Genomic DNA, 21,476 nt, shown 5'->3' with positions numbered 1-21,476 from the left:
TCACGTTTGGCCCAGACAGTAGAAACAGGGCATTAGGAATGATGCCAGAGACACAGGCTGCTGGACCCAGCGCAACACTTGGAGGAACTCAGCGGGTTGAGTAGCATCTGAGAGGGACAAAGGAATTGTTTCAAGATGAAACCCTGTATCAGGACTGAGAGTGGAGAAGAAGCATTGAACGGTACAGGCCCTTCAACCCACAGTTTTGTATCAGCCTTTTAACCTACTCCGAAATCAATCTAACCTTTTCTTTCTACATAACCTTCCATTTTTCTGTCATCCATGTGCCTTTTTGAGATTCTTCTGAATACCGCTAAGTATATGCCTCTACCAACACCGCAGGTACACCCACAACCCACTTCCCACACACCCACTACTCTCTGTAAAGCACCTGTCTCATTTTGAGTAATGTGGAAATGGCAGAGGCTTTGAATGACTATTTTGTGTCAGTCTTCATGGCGGAGGACACATATAACATGCCAAAGAGAGATGTTATAGATGTGATGGAAGGTGAGGACCTCGATACAATAGCTATCACTAAAGAGGTGGTGCTGAGTAAACTTGTGGGCCTGAAGATAGACAAGTCCCCTGGTCCTGATGGAATGCCTCCTGGGGTACTGAAAGAAATGGCAGAAGTTATAGTAGAGGCTTTGGTGATAATTCACCAAAATTCTCTGGACTCTGGATAGGTCCCAGCAGATTGGAAGAAGGCAAATGTCACGCCACTGGTCAAAAAAGGATGCAGGCAAAAGGCAGGTAACTATAGGCCAGTTAGTTTAACATCTGTAGTTGGGAAAATGCTTTAAACTAACATTGAACAAGAAATAGCAAGACATCTGGAAAGAAATGGATCCATCAGGTGGGTGCAGCATAGATTCAGCAAAGGCAGGTCCTGTTTGACAAACTTAGTGGAGTCCTTTGAGGATATAATGAGCACAGTGGATAGAGGGGAACAGATAGATGTTATTTACTTGGATTTCCAGAAAGTGTTGGGTAAGGTGCTGCATAAAAAACTTATCCATAAGATAAGAATTTGTAGATTTGGGGGTGATGTATAAGCATAGATAGAAAGCAGAGAGTTGGGATACATGGGTGTTACTCTGGCTGGCAATCAGTGGTGCGTGGGGTGCCACAGGGGTCGGTGCTGGGCCTGAAACTATTCACAATATACATTAATGATCTGGAAGAGGGGACTGAGTGTAGTGTATCTAAGTTTGCTGATGATACTAAAGTATGCAGAAGATACGGAGAGTCTGCAGAGAGATATTGATAGGTTAAGTGGGTGGGCAGGAGTCTTGCAAACAGAGTGCAATTTTGGTAAATGCGAGGTCGTCGACTTCAGAAGGAAAAATTAAATACCAGATTATTATTTAAATGGTTAAAAAATTGCAGCAATCTGCTGTGCAGAAGGACTTGGGAGTGCTTGTGCACAAATTGCAAAAGGTTGGTTTGCAGGTGCAGCGTGCTATCAAGAAGGTAAATGGCATGTTGGCATTCATTGTTAGAGGGATTGAATTTAAGAGTAGGGAGGTTATGCTGCAACTGTACAGGGTACTGGTGAGGCTGCAACTGGAATACTGCGTGCAGTTCTGGTCTCCTTACTTGAAGGAAGGATATACTGGCTTTGTTTGTGGTGCAGAGGAGTTTAACTAAGTTGATTCCAAGGATAAGGGGACTGCACTATGAGGAGAGATTGAGTCGCCTGGGACTGTACTCGCTGGAATTCAGAAGAATGAGAGGAGATCTTCTGAAAACATATAAAGTCATGTAAGGAATAGTTAAGATAGAGGCAGGGAAGTTGTTTCCACTGCCAGGTGAGACTAAAGCTAGGAGATATAACCTCAAGATTTGAAGGAATAGATTTAGGACAGAGATGAGGAGGAGCCGCTTTTCCCAAAGAGTGGTGAATCTGTGGAATTTTCTGCCCAATGAAGCAGTGGAGGCTACATCAATAAATATATTTGTCGAGATTGGATAGATTTTTGCATAGTAGGGGAATTAGAGGTTATGGGGAAAGGGCAGGTAGGTGGAGATGTGCCATCTTACTGAATGGCGGTGTAGGCTTGACGGGCCAGACGGCCTACTTTTGCTCCTCTATGTTCTTATACCTCTGATATCCCCTCTATACTTTCCTCCAATCATCTTAAAATTATGTCCCTTCAGTATTAGCCATTTCCATTCGAGGAAAAAATGCCTGGCTGCTCTGTCTATCTATGCTTCATAAGATCTTGTACACCTCTATCGAGATAGTCACCTCTCATCTTCCACTCCTAAAAGAAAAGCTCTAGGTCGCTCAATCTATCTTCATAAGATGTGTTATTTTATCCAGGCAGCATCCTGGTAAATCTCTGCATCCTTCCTATAATGAGGTGATCAGAACTGAACTCAATATTCCAAGTGTGGTCTAACCAGAGTTTTATAGAGCTGCAACATTACTTGAGACAACCAGCAGGTAGCAAGATGGCTGGTAAAGCGATGGGGGGTGGGGGGGGGTGCATTGATGTGAGGTGGAGACAGGAGAGCGATGGACAGGAACACAAGCTCTCCCATGCTGGAGTGGGATGAGTATGAAGGTTGATAATGGGAGCTATTAGAGTGGAAGTGATGGCCAGGTGGAACCAGGTACAAATAGGGGGTTGGTGATCTGGTCAGTGGGATGGGAGCTGATGACAGCTAGGTGGAACCAGGTACAAATAGGGGGGTGGTGATCTGGTTGGTGGGAGGGGTGATCCGGTCAGTGGGGTGGGAGCTGATGACAGCTAGGTGGAACCAGGTACAAATAGGGGAATAGTATTCCGGTCAGTGGGATGGGAACAAAATAATTGTTACTCCAGATCTGATGCAGTTCAAAAATAACACAATAAGATAAAGATGCAGGAGGCAGGAATCCATTCTAGCCAAGTGATCTGTGACTGTATCAAGCTGGCCTGGCTAAAGCCTTCCAAAATAATGGTGAAGGCATCAGGACGTGCTGTTTCATCTATGTTGATTACATTGTTTAGTTCATTGCGTCTTTGACATTGGCCTGAGGTGGAATGTATACCGCTATCAAAATGACCACAGAGTTCTCCTGTGGCAGGTAAAATGGATGGCACTATATTCCAGGTCTGATGAGCAGAATTGGGACAACACTGATACATCTCTGCACCAAGAGGAACTGATCTTGAGGCATACACCACCACCTCTGCTCTTGTCAGACTGATCCTGATGGTGCATAGTGAACCTGTTACTCTGAATCACTGTGTCCCATTCAGAAGGGGCTAACTAGGATCTCACCCTAGCTCTGAGATCTTAGCTTTTATTTTCTAGAGACTATATGTATACCGTGATAGATTGTTCACTTGCAATAAAACATCTTTATTGACTGTACAGACCTTGGAAGCAGTTGTGATTCTCAGCTGTATCAGGCTGAAAGGGGAATATTTAATTGTCTCCATTGAATTGCACTGCAATGAGATCGGCTCAAGGAGCCCTGAAAATAGACAGGAAGTGTCACGGCTTTGAGGATGGTAGTGAGGTTTAGGAAGAGAAAGTGTAAGGACAGGTGTTGCACTTCCTGGGGTTGTAGAGGAAAGTGCCAAGGAGTCAGTGGTAGGGGGTTGGGGTCAATGACCAGGAGGTGATGGATGGAATGTTCCCCTGAATATATTCTGTTTCACCCCTGTGTGGTATTTGATCAAATTTCTTTTTCAGTTGTTTCAAAGTAGAGTCAAGTTCTCAAACAGCCTGTGTTAGAATATGAATACTGTTCCTTATATATCAGCCCTTGCTTTTCCCGCCTTTCACCTCCCAGTTTCTTTCTTCTTCCTCACCCACCTAGCTTCACCTGTCATCTTCTAGCATGTCCTCCATCCCCTCTTTTCACCACCTTATTCTGGTTTCTACCCCCTGTCCTTTCCAGTCCTGATGAAGGGTCTTGGCCCAAAACGTCGACTGTTTATTCTTCCCCATAGATGCTGCCTGGCCTACTGAGTTCCTCCAGCATTTTGTGAGTGTTGCTCTGAATTTCCAGCATCTGCAGAATCTCTTGTGTTCCACATATCTCATCTGGTTTATGTGTCCCCAGGAGTACCTCCCTCTGTGCTTGTGCTCCACTCTCTGGTTATTCAGGGTGGTGTACTGATTATCAGCCTTGTTGGCAATTCCTGCATCCTGCCTCAAGATGAGATGGGTTTGGATATACAAGTTTCACGTTACTGGGACAGAGGCTGGAGATCCCTGTTCACAACATTCTGGGAAACCAAGCCAAACGTGGCTTGAGTGAACTAAGCAGAACTTTCAGTCGCCACACTAGTGTAGCAGCTAGCATATTGCTATTACAGTTTGGTGCATTGGAGTTTGGAGTTTAGTTCCAGTGTCCTCTGTAAGCAAGTTTGTATGTTCCTTCCCATGAGCGTGTGAGTTTCCTCTAGGTGTTCTACTGTGCTTCCAGTCCAAAGACATTAATTGGTCATTGTAAATAGTCCTGTGGTTTGGCTAGAGTTCAATAAGTGTCTTGCTGTGTGGCACTGCTCGTTGGGCCAAAAGGCTTGTTGCGTGCTGTATCCATAAATAAATTACTTCAACTAATTACAGCCATTTTCTGCTCCTTACAGCTGAGGTTGGCGCCTTCATGATATACCTGAGCACAGATTACATTTTTGATGGAACACACCCTCCTTACCGAGAAAGCGACACTCCTAATCCCCTCAACCTGTACGGGAAAAGCAAGCTGGCAGGGGAGAGGCAGGTTTTGCAGAACCACCCTGGTGAGGCAGGAATTGAACTGCCTTGGGCAGTGATTGTGGTTGGCAGTGGGGTGGGGGGGGGGGCTGGCAAGTGGTGGGCACTGGGGTAATGTACCAGGAAGTAAGCTGCCTTAGGCACTGTTTGGGGTTGGCAGTGGAGGAGGGGTGGGCTGGCAAGGGAAGAGCATTGGAGTCACATATCAGGAAGTGAGCTGCAGGGCATTGATTGTGGTTGGCAGTGGAGGAAGGGTAGGCACTAGGGTTATGTAACAGCATTGGCAGCCGAGGCAATGAGGCATAGATTCTTGTAAAGCTTCTCCAGAAACCTCTAAATCACACAAAAAGGATGTGTGGTAGGAGGAATTGTCCTTGGAAGGGGTGGGTGGATTTAAGACCATAAGAGCTTGAAGCAGAATTAGGCCATTTGGTCTATTAAACCTGCTCCACTGTTCTATCATGGCTGATTTATTATTCCTTGAAACACTGTTCTCCTCCCTTTTCCCTGTAACCTTTCACACCGTTACTAATCAAGAATATGTCCAGCTCTGCTTTTAATATACCCAATTAATTAGCCTCCACAGTCATCTGTGGCAATGAAATTCTCTGGCTAAAGAAATTCCTCCTCATCTCTGTTCTAAATGGTCGACCCTGTCTTCTGAGGCTGTACCCTCTGGTCCTAGACTCACCCACTATAGGAAATATCCTCTCCACATCCACTCTATCTGTGTCCTCTGGTCCTAGACTCCCCCACTATAGGAAACATCCTCTCCACACCCACTCTATCCAGGCCTTTCAATATTTGATAGGTTTCAATGAGATCTCCCCTTATTCTTCTAAACTCCAGTGAGTTCAGGCTCAGAGTAATTAAATGCTCCTCGTACATTAATCCTTTCATTCCTGGAATCATTCTTGTGAACCATCTCTAGACCCTCCCCAGTGCCCGTAGATCTTTTCTTAGATAAGGGATCAAAGCTGCTTGCAATACTCCAAGTGTGGTCTGAGAAGTGCCTTATAAAGCCTCAGCATTATATCGTTGCTCTATGTTCACTGAGTGAGGGTGTGGACAGGGGATTGTCAGCAGGAGGATATGGTGGAGATGGGGAGATTGTTGTGGAGAAGGAGTTTACAGTGTTGGGAGTGTGCGTGTGGGGGATTATCTGCGGGGAGAGGTTGTAAACAGCGGGTGTTGTTTGAGTGGTGGTGATTTCCAGGATTTGTTAGTGTGGAGAGCTTGCTCACTGTGGCGGTATTATGAGTGGAATGATTGTCAATATGTGGATGCTATTTACAGAGTGAGGATGAAGGGGAGAGTGTGGACAGATTGTTGGTGGGATATTTTCAGTGAGGGGAGATTATTCACTCTATGGGGGTATTTACCCTGTCTGTTCACTGGGTCCCAGGTGCTGCAGTGCTCCGCGTTCCTGTCCTTTACGGTCCAATAGAGGAGCTGGAGGAAAGTGCAGTCTGTGCCATCTTCAGCAGTGTCCAGTCCCCCGAAAGATTAGCCAGTGTTGACCACTGGCAGCAGCGGTTCCCCACGCATGTGGCTGACGTGGCCAGAGTGTGCAGGGAGCTGTCTCAGCGCAGGATGCAGGTGAGTGTATGTGTATGCGTGCACACGTATAGCAGATCCTGTGTCTCCTCTCACCCTGTTTAACCATTTACCCCTTTCCCCATCCGTCACCCATCTGTGTTCACCTTGTGTGACTCCATAACCCCTCAAATCGTAATACAAGCCTTTGTGTTACAGATATGATTAGTAGATTGATCTTAGAGTAGATTAAAAGGTCAGCACAACATTGTGGACCGAAGGGACTGTACTGTGCTCAACTGTTGTGTGTTGAGGAATTCCAGCCCTCATTTAGCTGTGTTGCATGTGCTCTGTTCTGGATTTGTGGAACTGTTAACTGCAGATTTTTTTCCAGATTTACATCTGTTTCCTTATTGGAAATTATTTCCCCTGAGCAGGACTCTTCAGTTAGTGGAATCTTCCACTGGTCTGGGAACGAACGAATGACCAAATATGAGATGGCTTGCACTATGGCAGATGTCTTCAGGCTTCCCAGAAATCACCTGCAACCGGTGAGTGAGTGTGAGTGTGCGTCTGTTCATGTTCTTTCGGGGGGTTATGTCACACAGGATCCCTTGCTATGTTGTCTGTCAAGTTGACCTGTGTATGTGTGTGTCGGGTTTGCGTCACGCACAATACTTTGCTGAGAGCGTGCTGTATTGCACAGAGTCTCCTGTTGGAGGTGGACCTGACAACCTGCTCCTCCCCAAAATTCAGAACTATAACCTGATATTTCTCAATTGTTTATTTGAGTAAAGAGAGACACAGTTCATAGCAGCCTCCCATGGCATTAACATATTACTGTCGTCTGTATCACATTCAGGCTTTCCACTGCTCCAGATTGGGACTGTCGCCAGACCGGTAAAACAATGGACTTGGTTTTGAAATGTATTTACCATCAAGTCACACACTCACACATGCTCACGCTCTCTCTCTCATGCTCACACTCACACTTTCAGTTAGTCCTGACAAAGGGTCTCGGCCCGAAACGTCGACAGTGCTTTTTCTTTTGATGCTGCCTGGTCTGCTGCATTCCACCAGCATTTTGTGTGTGTTGTTTGAATTTCCAGCATCTGCAGATTTCCTCGTCAATGCTGGAGGAACTCAGCATGTTTAGTAACCCAGTCACAGTTTACGTGACAAATCCCAGACGAGCCCCCAATTTGTCACGTACCCTGTGACTGGGTTACTAAACCAGCAGAAATGGAATGATACGTTGGAGTCCAGTGGTACTGTAACTAAAAGTGTTTATTAGTAAACTAAGTAATACAGTATCAAAAATGCAAATATACATATAAAACAGGTTAGCAATGATATATACAGAAGTGTGGAAATATAAATCAAAACCAAGCTCTATCAAAGTCTAGGGGTAAATGAATAGTCTTAAGATAATGCAGAGTTTAGTTCAGTTTGGGTTGACGTAGTTGCTGTTGTGACGTTGGAGAGAGAGAGAGCGAGAGAGAGAGAGAGCGAGATGTGAGCAGCTGCAGCAGGCAAACCTTCCGTTGTCTTCTTGTTCCGTTGTACCGTTGTGGTCACCGATTATGACCACTCCATTCCAAGCCAGACCATTCTTCAGTGGTGGGCGCGTCACCCAGACGTGGGTGGACACACACACACACACCCCCCACCGGCCTGCCTTCACACACTGTGAACCTCTGACCGATTCCCCCGAATCGATCCTCCAAGCCCCCACCTTCCTGTGGGTGCACAACACTCTTTTAGTGTCTGCCGGTGTCTCAGCAGACTCGTCTTTTATCTCCCCTGCCGGGGTACCAGCCATCCATCAATTGTCCATGTCCATCACCTGGCTCTTCCTTGCTGTGTCATCAGGGATCCACACAAACAGGCCAAACGTCCTTAGCGCTCAAGTCAACAATCAGCAAAGAAGCCATAATACTAAATCATCCATGGAGCCATAACTCTAATCCTTGTCTCTCTCTCTCTCATTATCAGCATGTGCAGCATGGTGCCTCTCCCTTTTTATCTCTCTCTCTCGTTAGCAGCATAGTTCACAGGGGGGGGTCAACTCGACCCCATGGTTTGCTCATCACACATAACAGGAACAATGGGGGAAACTTCACTCAGAGTCGTGAGTGAATGAGCTGCCAGCGCAAATGGTGCGTGTAAGCGCAATTTCAACATTTAAGAAAAGTTTGGATAGGTACATGGGTGGTAGGGGTATGGAGGGCTATGGTCCTGGTGCAGGGTGATAGGAGTGGGTGGTTTAAGTGGTTTGGCACAGACTAGATGGGCCGAAGGGCCTGTTTCTGTATCGTACTTTTCTATTGCTGTGGGTGATGGCCAGGTGCGAAGAGATGGGAGCCAGACTGGGAATGGGAAAAGAGGGGACAGGGGAGAAATTACCCAGAAGTTAAGGAGATTAATGTTTATGCCGTCAGGAACAGTGGGATAGAGGCTGTCTTTGATCCTGGTGGTTCGTGCTTTCAGATTTGTCTATCTTTTGCCCAAAGGGAGAGGAAGAATCAGGTTTAATATCCTGACCTAAAATATGTCATGAAATCTGTTGATTTACAGCAGCATTACATTGCAATATATAAAAAACTTTGAAGTACATTAAGTATATATAAAAAGAAAATTACATTAAATAAGTAGTGCAAAAAGAGGGGATGCATTGTCCTTCAGAAATCCGATGGAGGGGAAGAAGCTGTTCCTGAGTCATTGAGTATGTATCTTCAGGCTCCTGTACCACCTCCTCGATGGTAGTTAGGAGAAGAGGGCATGGGTGGTGGGGGTCCTTACGGATGGATGTCACTTTTGAAGATATCCTTGATGCTGGGGTGGTTAGTTTACAGTTTTCTAATGCTTTTTCTGATCTGTGCATTGGAGCCTCCATACCAGATGGTGTTGCAACCAGTTAGAATGTTCTCCACCATATATCTGTAGAATGTCTACCAAGTCTCCTCAAACTCCCAAGGAAATATTGCTGCTGTCGTGCCTTCTTTGTAATTGCATCAATATGTTGGGCCCAGGATAGATCTTCTGAGATGTTGACACCCAGGAACTTGAAATTGCTCACGCAGATCCCTTGATGAGGACTGGTGTGTAGTCTTTCAGCTTACACTTCCAGAATGTCCGGGGTTGGTAAGCAGCTTTAGTCAAGTCAGTGAAGAATATAGACAAAGTCCATGGAGGGGAGATAAGTTTACTAGACGTGCTGAGCTGTTTGCACAACCCTCTGCAGTTTCTTGTAGTCACAGGCAGAGCAGTTGCCAGACCAGGCCAAGATGCATTCAGACATGATGTTTCTGTGAAGGTTTTGGAGAGGGTGCAGCCTGGATTAGAGAGAAAGAAGTTGGATGAATCTGAACTGTTAGAAGATGAGGGGAGATTTGATAGAAGTCTATAAATTATAAAAGGCGTAGATAGGGTAGGCGGAATTTTTCACTCAGAGCGGAGATGTCAAATACTAGATGGCACAGGTTTTAGACCATAACATATAGGAGCAGTATTGGGCCACTTGGCCCATCGAGTCAGCTCTGACATTACATCATGGCTGATCCATTTTTTCCCAGCCCCAATCTCCTTTCTTCCCCTCAAACCCTTCATACCCTGACTAATGAAGAATCTATCAACCTTTGCCTTAAATAAATGTATATAGGCTTGGCCTCCATATCTGCCTGTGGCAATGAATGCCACAAATTCACCACTCTGTGGCTAAAGAATTCCCTCCGCATCTGTTCTAAAAGGACATATCTCTATTCTGAGGCTGTCTCCTCTGGTCTTAGACTCCCCCACTAAAGGAAACGCCCTATCCACATCCACTCTATCTAGGCCTTTCACTATTTGTTAGGTTTCAATGGGTCACCCCTCATTCTTCTGAATTCCAGTAAATACAGAATAAATTCTAGAGTGGCAAGTGTAAAGTAAATTTGAGGTAAGTTTCTTTACACACAGAGAGGTGGGTGCCTAGACCATGGTGACGTTCCCACAGTGCTATTAGGATGGAATTTCCAGGGCTTAGATCCTGTCACAATATACCTCCCAAGTCCTGATGGTGCATGATGTGGAACGGTGCGGGGACATTGTTGAAGGAAGTTCAGTAGTACCTCTTTTGTTGGATGTCCCAATTGTTAATTCTGGGGAGCTGAGGATCTCAGTCAAACCTATCAAATAGTGAAAGGCCTAGATAGAGTGGATGCGGAGAGGATACTTCCTTGGTGGGGCAGTCTGGGACCAAAGGGGAGAGAGTCTGTGGAGGACAAGTCTTTGGGTATATTTAAAGTGGAGGTTAATAGGTTCTTGATTAGTCAGGGTGTCAAAGGTTATAGGAAGAAGGCAGGATAATTGGGTTGAGAGGGATAATAAATCAGCCATGTTGGAATGGCAGACCAGATTCATTGAAACATAGAAAACCTACAGCACAATACAGGCCCTTTGGCCCACAAAGTTGTGCCGAACATGTCCTTACCTTAGAAATTCCGAGGCTTACCCATAATCTATTTTTCTAAGCTCTATGTACCTATCCAAAAGTCTCTTAAAAGACATTATTGTATCTTCCTCCAGCAATTCCACGCACTCGCCGCTCTCTGCGTAAAAAAACTTACTCCTGATATCTCCTCTGTACCTACTTCCAAGCACCTTAAACCTGTGTCCTCTTGTGGCAACCATTTCAGCCCTGGGAAAAGCCTCTGACTATCCACACGATCAATGCCTCTCATCATCTTGTACACCTCTATCAGGTCACCTGTCATCCTCCGTCGCTCCAAGGAGAAAAGGCCGAATTCACTCAGCCTGTTTTCATAAGGCATGCTCCCCAATCCAGGTAACATCCTTGTAAATCTCCTCTGCACCCTTTTTATGGCTTCCACATCCTTCCTGTAGTGAGGTAACCAGAACTAAGCACAGTACTGCAAGTGGGGTCTGACCAGGGTCAATAGACAATAGGTGCAGAAGTAGACCATTCGGCCCTTTGAGCCTGCACCGCCATTTTGAGATCATGTCTGATCAATTCCTTATCAATACCCGGTTCCTGCCTTGTACCCATATCCCTTGATTCCCCTATCCATAAGATACCTATCTAGCTCCTTCTTGAAAGCATCCAGAGAATTGGCCTCCACTACCTTCCAAGGCAGTGCATTCCAGACCCCCACAACTCTCTGGGAGAAGAAGTTTTTCCTTAACTCTGTCCTAAATGACCTACCCCTTATTCTCAAACCATGCCCTCTGGTACTGGACTCTCCCAGCATCTGGAACATATTTCCTGCCTCTATCTTGTCCAATCCCTTAATAATCTTATATGTTTCAATCAGATCCCCTCTCAATCTCCTTAATTCCAGCGTGTACAAGCCCAGTCTCTCTAACCTCTCTGCGTAAGACAGTCCAGACATCCCAGGAATTAACCTCGTGAATCTACGCTGCACTTCCTCTACAGCCAGGATGTCCTTCCTTAACCTTGGAGACCAAAACTGTACACAATACTCCAGGTGTGGTCTCACCAGGGCTCTGTACAAATGCAAGAGGATTTCCTTGCTCTTGTACTCAATTCCCTTTGTAATAAAGGCCAACATTCCATTAGCCTTCTTCACTGCCTGCTGCACTTGCTCATTCACCTTCAGTGACTGATGAACAAGGACTCCGAGATCTCTTTGTATTACTCCCTTACCCAACTCTATACCGTTCAGATAATAATCTGCCTTCCTGTTCTTACTCCCAAAGTGGATAACCTCACACTTATTCACATTAAACGCCATCTGCCAAGTATCTGCCCACTCACCCAGCCTATCCAAGTCACATTGATGAATTCTCCTAACATCCTCATCACATGTCACACTGCCACCCAGCTTAGTATCATCAGCAAATTTGCTGATGTTATTTTCTATGCCTTCATCCAAATCATTAACGTAAATGGTAAACAGCTGTGGTCCCAGTACCGAGCCCTGTGGCACCCCACTAGTCACCACCTGCCATTCCGAGAAACACCCATTCACCGCTACCCTTTGCTTTCTATCTGCCAACCAGTTTTCTATCCATGTCAATGCCTTCCCCCCGATGCCCTGAGCTTTGATTTTACCCACCAATCTTCTATGTGGGACCTTATCAAATGCCTTCTGGAAATCAAGGTACACTACATCCACTGGATCTCCCCCATCTAACTTCCTGGTTACATCCTCGAAAAACTCCAACAGATTAGTCAAGCATGATTTACCCTTGGTAAATCCATGCTGGCTCGGCCCAATCCTATCACTGCTATCTAGATATGCCATTATTTCATCCTTAATAATGGACTCTAGCATCTTTCCCACCACCGATGTCAGGCAGACAGGTCGATAGTTCTCTGTTTTCTCCCTCCCTCCTTTCTTAAAAAGTGGGATAACATTAGCCATTCTCCAATCCTCAGGAACTGATCCTGAATCTAAGGAACATTGGAAAATGATTACCAATGCATCCGCAATTTCCAGAGCCACCTCCTTTAGTACCCTAGGGTGCAGACCATCTGGACCTGGGGATTTGTCAGCCTTCAGTCCCATCAGTCTTCTCATCACCGTTTCCTTCTGAATGTCAATCTGTTTCATTTCCTCTGTTACCCTATGTCCTTGGCCCATCCATACATCTGGGAGATTGCTTGTGTCTTCCTTAGTGAAAACAGATCTAAAATACTCATTAAATTCTTCTGCCATTTCTGTTTCCCATAACAATTTCACCCAATTCATTCTTCAAGGGCCCAACATTGTTCTTAACTATCTTCTTTCTCTTCACATACCTAAAAAAGCTTTTGCTATCTTCCTTTATATTCCTGGCTAGCTTGCGTTCGTACCTCATTTTTTCTCCCCGTATTGTCTTTTTAGTTAAGTTCTGTTGTTCCTCAAAAACTTCCCAATCATTTGTCCTCCCACTCACCTTAGCTCTGTCATATTTCCTTTTTTGTAATGCTATGCAGTCTCTGACTTCCTTTGTCAACCACTGAAGCCCCTTTCCCCCCTTTGAATCCTTCCTTCTCTGGGGGATGAACTGATTTTGCACCTTGTGCATTATTCCCAAGAATACCTGCCATTGCTGTTCCACTGTCTTTTCTGCTAGGCTATCCATCCAGTCAACTTTGGCCAGCTGCTCCCTCATGGCTCCGTAGTTTCCCCTGTTCATCTGCAGCACTGACACCTCTGAGCTGCCCTTACCCTTCTCAAATTGCAGATAAAAGCTTATCATATTGTGATCACTACCTCCTAATGGCTCCTTTACTGCGAGATCGCTTATCAAATCCTGTTCATTGCATAACACTAAATCCAGAATAGTCTTGTCCCTGGTCGGCTCTCGTACAAGCTGTTCCAAGAATGCATCCCGTAGGCACTCTACAAACTCCCTATCCTGTGGTCCAGCACCAACCTGATTCTCCCAGTTCACCTGCATGTTGAAATCCCCCATAACTACTGCGACATTACCTTTGCCACATGCCAATGTTAACTCCCTATTCAACTTGCACCCAATATCCATGCTACTGTTTGGTGGCCTGTAGACAACACCCATTTGGGTCCTTTTGCCCTTACTGTTCCTCAGTTCTATCCACACAGACTCTACTTCTCCTGACCCTATGTCCCCCCTTGCAAAGGACTGAATCTCATTCCTCACCAACAGGGCCACCCCACCCCCTCTGCCCACATTTCTGTCCCTACGATAGCACGTATACCCTTGTACATTCATTTCCCAGGTCTGATCTCGCTGCAGCCATGTCTCCGTTATCCCAACAACATCATAGTTACCCATTCGCACCTGGGCTTCAAGCTCATCCGCCTTATTCCTGACACTTCGTGCATTCAGATATAGAATTTTTAACCCATTTCTCCTCTCTCTGTTTGAATCGCTACCTATTGTGCTTAACCCAGCTCCCCGAACTCCCATTGGGCTATACGCCCCTAGAATTTTGTTGTCCTTCCTACATTTACTTATTCTTGCAACACATTTAACTCCATGTTCCGTCAGACCATCCCTCTGTACACGAGTCCTTCTTATCACTTGTTCCGCCCCACCTTCCTCTACTACACACTTAATATTCCGGAACCGTGTAGTCCCCACCTGTCCTTTATTCATCCTCTCGCTATCCTCTCTCACATTCTGGATCCCCACCCCCTGCAAATTTAGTTTAAACCCCCCCCCCAAGAAGCTCTAGCAAACTTCCCTGCAAGAATGTTAGTACCGCTCCAGTTCAGGTGTAAACCGTCCCTTCGGAACAGATCCCACCTTCCCTGGAACAAGGCCCAATTATCTACAAACCTGAAGCCCTCCCTCCTGCAGCATCCTCTCAGCCACGTATTAATCTTTATAATCCTCCTGTTCCTTGCCTCACTCGCACGTGGCACAGTAGCAATCCTGAGATTGTTACCCTGGAGGTCCTGCTCTTCAGCTTCGCACCTAACTCCCTACGCAGGACCCCCTGACTCATCCTACCCACGTCATTGGTCCCTACATGGACCACAACATCTGGATTCTTGCCCTCCCTCTCGAGAATAACCTGCATCCGATCTGAGATGTCTCGGACCCCGGCACCAGGGAAGCAACATACCATCCGAGACTCCCGATCTTCCCCACAAAATCTCCTATCCGCCCCCCTGACTATAGAATCCCCTATCACTACCGCTCTCTTCTCTTCCCTCCTCCCCTTCCTAGTTGCGGGTCCAACCTCAGTGCCAGAGACAGGACCACTGCAGCTTGTTCCTGGTAGGTCATCCCCACCAACAGTATCCAAAACGGTGTGACAATATCTTTTTGGTGTGACTGCCTCCCAATAACTCTTATCTATCTCTGCCTCTGCCTCCCGAATGATCCGTAGTTCATCCAGCTCCTGCTCCAATTCCCTAACTCGGTCTGATAGGAGCTGCAGCTGGATGCACCTATTGCAGGTGTAGTCATCAGGGACAACTGTGTTGACCCTGACCTCCCACATACTGCATACGGAGCACACCACTGCTCTAACTGTCTCCCCCCATTACCTGATCCTAGATTAGTCAGATCTGTGATTAGTCAGGTCCTATATAGCTACAACATTATCTCTCGGCTCCTAAATTCAATTCCACAATTAATGAAGGCCAATACACCGTATGCCTTCTTAACCACAGAGTCAACCTGCACAGCTGCTTTGAGCGTCCTATGGACTCGGACCCCAAGATCCCTCTGATCCTCCACACTGCCAAGAGTCTTACTATTAATACTATATTCTGCCATCATACTTGACCTACTAAAATGAACCACTTCACACTTATCTGGGTTGAACTCCATCTGCCACTTCTCAGCCCAGTTTTGCATCCTATCAATGTCCCTCTGTAACCTCTGACAGCCCTCCACACTATCCACAACACCTCCAACCTTTGTGTCATCAGCAAACTTACTAACACATCCCTCCACTTCCTCATCCTGGTCATTTATAAAAATCATGAAGAGTAAGGGTCCCAGAACAGATCCCTGAGGCATTCCACTGTGACTGACCTCCATGCAGAATATGACCCGTCTACAACCACTCTTTGCCTTCTGTGGGCAAGCCAGTTCTGGATCCACAAAGCAATGTCCCCTTGGATCCCATGCCACCTTACTATATCAGTAAGCCTTGCATGGGGTACCTTATCAAATGCCTTGCTGAAATCCATATACACTACATCTACTGCTCTTCCTTCATCAATGTGTTTAGTCACATCTTCAAAAAGTTCAATCAGGCTCATAAGGCACAACTTGCCCTTGACAAAGCCATGCTGACTATTTCTAATCATATTATACCTCTCCAAATGTTCATAAATCCTGCCTCTCAGGATCTTCTCCATCAACTTACCAACCACTGAGGTAAGACTCACTGGTCTATAATTTCCTGGGCTGTCTTTCTTGAATAAAGGAACAACATCCGCAACCCACCAATCCTCCGAAACCTCAACCTCTTTGAATTAATGATTCAAAGATCACTGCCAGAGGCTCAGCAATCTCCTCCCTTGCCTTCCACAGTAACCTGGGATACATCTCATCCGGGCCCAGAGACTTATCCAACTTGATTCTTTCCAAAAGCTCCAGTACATCCGCTTTCTTAATATCTACGTGCTCATCCTCCGTTTCCATACACACTTTCCCACTGTCACACTTGATTGGTCCTATTTTTTCATGTCTTATCCTCTTGCTCTTCACATATTTGTAGAATGCCTTGGGGTTTTCCTTAATCCAGCCCGCCAAGGCCTTCTCATGGCCCCTTCTGGCTCTCCTTGCTTAGATTTCCTTCTTATTTTCCTTCTTAAGCTCCTTCTCGTTAGCCTGATAATATTCTTAATCTCTAACATTACCTAGCTCTCTGAACCTTTTATAAGTTTTTCTTCTTCACTAGATTTGTTACAGCCTTTGTACACCTTGGTTCCTGTACCCTACCATAACTTCTCATTGGAATGTACCTATGCAGAATTTCACACAAATATCCCTTGAACATTTGCCACATATCTTCCGTACTTTTCCTGAGAATGTTTGTTCGCAACTTAAGGTTCCAACTTCCTGCCCGATAGCCTCATAATTCCCCTTACTCCAATTATACGCTTTTCTAACTTGTCTGTTCCTATCCCTCTCCAATGCTATGGTAAAGGAGATAGAATTGTAATCACTATCTCCAAAATGCTCTCCCACTGAGAGACCTGACACCTGACCAGATTCATTTCCCAATACCAGATCAAGTACAGTCTCTCCTCTTGTAGGCTTATCTACATATTGTGTCAAGAAACCTTCCTGAACACAAATAACAAACTCCACCCCATCAAAACCCCTTGCTCTAGGGAGATGCCAATCGATATTTGGGAAATAAAATCTCCCATCACAACAACTCTTATTATTACACCTTTCCAGGATCTGTTTCCCTATCTGCTCCTCGATATCCCTGTTACTATTGAGCAGCCTATAAAAAACAACCAGTAAAGTTATTGACCCCTTCCTGTTCCTACCCTCCACCCAGAGAGACTCCGTAGACAATTCCTCCATGACGTCCATCTTTTCTGCAGCCGTGACACTACCTGCGATCAACAGTGCCAAGCCCCCACCTCTTTTGCCTCCCTCCCTGTCCTTTCTGAAACATCTAAAACCCGGCACTTGAAGTAACCATTCCTGTCCCTGAGCCATCCAAGTCTCTGAAATGGCCACCACATCATATCTCCAAGTACTGATCCATGCTCTGAGCTCATCCGCTTTGTTCACAATACTCCTTGCGTTAAAATAGACACATCTCAAACCGTCCGTCTGAGTGCATCCCTTCTCTATCACCTGCCTATCCTGCCTTACACACTGTCTTCAAGTTTTCTCTATTTGTGAGCCAACCTCCTCTTCCCCAGTCTCTTCAGTTCGGCTCCCACCCCCAACAATTCTAGTTTAAACTCTCCCCAGTAGCCTTATCAAACCTCCCAGCCAGTATGTTGGTCCACTGGGATTCCCATCCTTTTTGTACAGGTCACACCTGCCCCAAAAGTGGTGCCAATGATCCAGAAATCTGAATCCCTGCCCCCTGCTCCAATCTCTCAGCCATGCATTTATCTTCCACCTCATTCTATTCCTATTCGCACTGTCGCATGGCATAGGCAGTAATCCCGAGATTACTACCTTTGCTGTCCTGCTTCTCAACTTCCTTCCTAACTCCCTGTAGTCTTTTTTCAGGACATCTTCCCTTTTTCTACTTATGTCATTGGTACCAATATGTACCAGAACTTCTGGCTGTTCTCCGTCCCACTGAAGGATATCTTGGATGCGATCCGAAACATCCCGGACGGACCCTGGCACCTGGGACGCAAACTACCATCCGAGTTTCTTTCCTGCATCCACAGAATCGCCTGTCTGACCTCCTAACTATAGAGTCCCCTATCACTGCTGCCTTCCTCTTCCCTTCCCTACCCTTCTGAGCCACAGGGCCGGACTCTGTGCCAGAGGCATGGCCACTGTTGCTTCTCCCAGGTAGGTGTTCTCTTCCCCCCCCACAGTACTGAAACAGGAGTACTTATTGTCAAGGGGTACAGCCACAGGGGTACTCTCTAGTACCTGACTCTTCCCCTTCCCCCTCCTGACTGTGACCCACTTGTCTGTCTCCCGTGGCCCTGGTGTGACCACCTGCCTGTAATTCCTCTCTATCACCTCCTCACTCTCCCTGACCAGACGAAGGTCATTGAGCTGCATTAACACGGTTCCTTTGGAGCTGTAGCTCGACACACCGGGTGCAGATATGGCCGTCCTGGAGGCTGGGAGACTCCAGGACCCCCTACATCTGACACCAAGCACAGAAAACTGGCCTCACTCACATACTTCCTTTCTGCAATTAACACAGGTAAACCTCACCTCGTCTCGTTACCGCCCAAGCCCATGAGCCAAAGCCCTATTACTCTGTTGCCTATCACTCCACTGCCCGCTCCAAGCGGTACCCGCTGGATGTGACGGTCTTTTTAAACTTTTCCCACTCTGGCTGATGTCACATGCCTGCGCAGTCTTGTCTGTCTTTTACCCCGAGTAGTAAAATGCCTTAGCTCCAGAAATCCTTCCACTTGCAGCCTTCTTGCTCCGAATCTCAATGGGCTAAATGGCCTAATTTTGCTCCTATGCCTGTGCTGTTAAGGGTTGTGGAGAGCAGGTGTGTGCATGCGTGAGTGCACATGTGTGTGTGCATGCAGGCCTCCGTTAGTCTCCATAGACCATGGATTTGCACCTTGGAAAGTTTCCAGAGCACAAGCCTGGACAAGGTTTTCTTTATGGGAGACCGGCAGTTGGCCAAGCTGCAAGTCTCCCCTCTCCACACCACCAATGTTGTCCAAGGGAAGGGCATTAGGACGCATACAGCTTGGCACCGGTGTCGCCGCAGAGCAATGTATGGTTAAGTGCCTTGCTCAAGGACACACACGCAGCCTCAGCCAAGGCTCGAACTAGTGACCTTCAGATCATTAGACAAACTCCTTAACCACTTGGCCGCATGCCAACACTGGAGAGCAGGTATGTGGTTATTGGAAGGATGAGTGGTATATACCCCATTCTGGCCCCTCTGCCTTGCCCTCGCAAGCGTTTACTGGTGCTGAGTTCCGCACAATGCTTCAGGTATTTTGGTAATGACACTGATTTGTCTCCATCTCTTCCAGGTCACGGATCCCCCTCCCACCGGTACATTGCGACCTCACGATGCCCGCCTGGACTGCTCACGCCTGGAGAGGATGGGAATTGGACAGAGGACCCCATTCCGGCTGGGCCTGAAACGCTGTCTTTGGCCTTTTCTCCGTGACAAGCAATGGCAGCAGACGGTCTTTCACTGAGATGGCGAATTGAGTCAGTGCTGGGGGTGGTGGTAGGAGGGGAGATTCCATGCAAAAGCAGTGCTTGGAAGGTTTCGGCGACACTGCCCCCGACCGGAAGCTGATCCTGGGCACTGTGTGCCGTTATTTGTCTATACATTCGGGTTTACCTGCCCAGGTAAATTCTACAGCAAATGTGTGCGCTCTACGAATAGTTCCTGTCCAGCCCTGCTCTGTAATCGTGTCCGTTTTGCGTGAAAGCTTCCTTTTTGCACAAAATCTGTCTGAGGTACCCAGCCAGCATTACCGTTGGAATCAAACAACCAGCTCTGTGAGGTGGGAAGTGGTTCAGGGTGTTCTGTACGTGGCTGGCTGGCTGGCTTTCTTCTGTCTCTCTCTGTGGGACCACACCCAGCTCACCCTCAGTCCCGGCTGTATCCTCACCACTGCAGGTACAAACTGTTGCAACTGATGGGAGGAGTGTCCGAGTGCATTTGGCTTTCTCTCACTTTCCAAACACAACCCATCAGAAATCATCGGTTTCCTTTTCAGCCGAAAATGCTGATTGCTGCCAGCCTGCTCGACATCGAGACTGTTCAGCTGACGCCTGCTGTCCAAGAGACAGACGAGGAGCAGGTTCAGACCCCTGAATCCCTGCTAAGTGCATCACCATCAGAAACGTGGCCGATGTGTACCTCATCCTCTCTCCTGTCTATTCTTGAATGTACTCAGTCACTAAATAGTCTCTGGGATGGCCGGTTTAAAGACTCTGAATTCTCCCATTCTCAGCCCAGAGCAACAGTGTATATTTCTGGCAGCGTCCTGTCAAATCCCACACTCCAGTAAACTGTAGATCATCCTCCTACCCTCCTCGAAACAGCCCCCTTGTCCCTTGTCCCAGACATCATGGCCCAGAGTATACTCTGTCATCCCCTTCACGGACACAGGAATTTCATTTCCTGGAACATCCCCCTTGTCCTGGACATTGTGGAACAATTCCGTCATTTCAGACATCAGTCCCAAAGTCCCATGCCCTGCCCTGTTTTCTCGGAAATGCACTCTTTCCTCTCCCTTTGCAGACAAAGGAATTCCATCAGCCCCAGAGCATTCTTTGCCTTCCCTGATTTCTCGGAGTTGCACTCGTTCCTCTCCCCTCGCAGACACAGGAATTCCTTCAGTCCCGGAGTATTCTCTGCCCTGTCCTGGTTTCTTGGAGTTGCACTCTGTGCTGGTCCAGTGAAGTCACGTATCCCTGCCCTACTCCCTGTCTCCAGCCAATTTGATGCACCCTTTCTGACAGTTTGAAACATATCTTCTTGTGTTGCTCGTAGTAAACTGCAGAATTGTGTTTTCCCACCTGTCAGCATCCATTCCCAAATCTTACTGCAGAGCTCTCTTTCCTGCTACTGAACATGGGAAGCTCAGATTTGGTTCACTTCAGAGACGTGACCCCTGATACTGCTCTTCTCCACACTTCCTACAGGCAGTGAATTAAATAAAAACAGTTGTGTTATTATACCCGAGGTTCTCTCTTACTTACATTGCATACAGCTCATCCACACTCTACTTCGTAAACTGATGAATTGCGTTGATTTTCGCCTTTCTGTGGTCTCCTTGTTGATCTGTCTTCCCAACCTTAGAACTCACTGCCGTGAGAGAAGGAGCTTCACTGTCTCTGACCTCAGGAGTGTGTGATGGGATGGTGTAGGGGGAGCTTTGCTCTGTGTCTGAACCCAGGAGTCTTTGATGGGACAGTGTGGAGGGAGATTCACTCTTTGTCTGACCCCGGTAGTGTGATGGGGCGGTGTGGAGGGAGCTTCACTCTGTGTCTGACCCCGGGAGTATGAGATAGGAAGTGTGGAGGGAGATTCACTCAGTGTCTGACCCCGGGAGTGTGTGATGGGACAGTGTGGAGGGAGATTCACTCTTTGTCTGACCCCAGTAGTGTGATGG

At 46.8% G+C, this 21,476-nt stretch overlaps 1 protein-coding gene across 1 annotated transcript in view; it reads left to right on the top strand.

The window, feature by feature from the left end:
- The window catches only part of mat2b (methionine adenosyltransferase 2 non-catalytic beta subunit methionine), a 51,928-nt gene extending 30,887 nt beyond the window's left edge, over positions 1-21,041 (top strand). The window contains exons 4-7 of the mRNA XM_073067049.1: positions 4,596-4,748; positions 6,128-6,321; positions 6,696-6,809; positions 19,374-21,041. Coding sequence (XP_072923150.1) covers positions 4,596-4,748; positions 6,128-6,321; positions 6,696-6,809; positions 19,374-19,544 — 632 coding nt within the window. The 3' untranslated portion in view covers positions 19,545-21,041. The remainder of the gene's footprint in view (positions 1-4,595; positions 4,749-6,127; positions 6,322-6,695; positions 6,810-19,373) is intronic.
- Positions 21,042-21,476: the final 435 nt, after the last annotated feature.

The sequence above is a fragment of the Hemitrygon akajei genome, chromosome 15 (genome assembly GCF_048418815.1).
Source record: "Hemitrygon akajei chromosome 15, sHemAka1.3, whole genome shotgun sequence".
In the NCBI taxonomy this organism is placed as follows: Eukaryota; Metazoa; Chordata; class Chondrichthyes; order Myliobatiformes; family Dasyatidae; genus Hemitrygon; species Hemitrygon akajei.
This window is presented reverse-complemented; position numbering and strand designations above follow the sequence as displayed.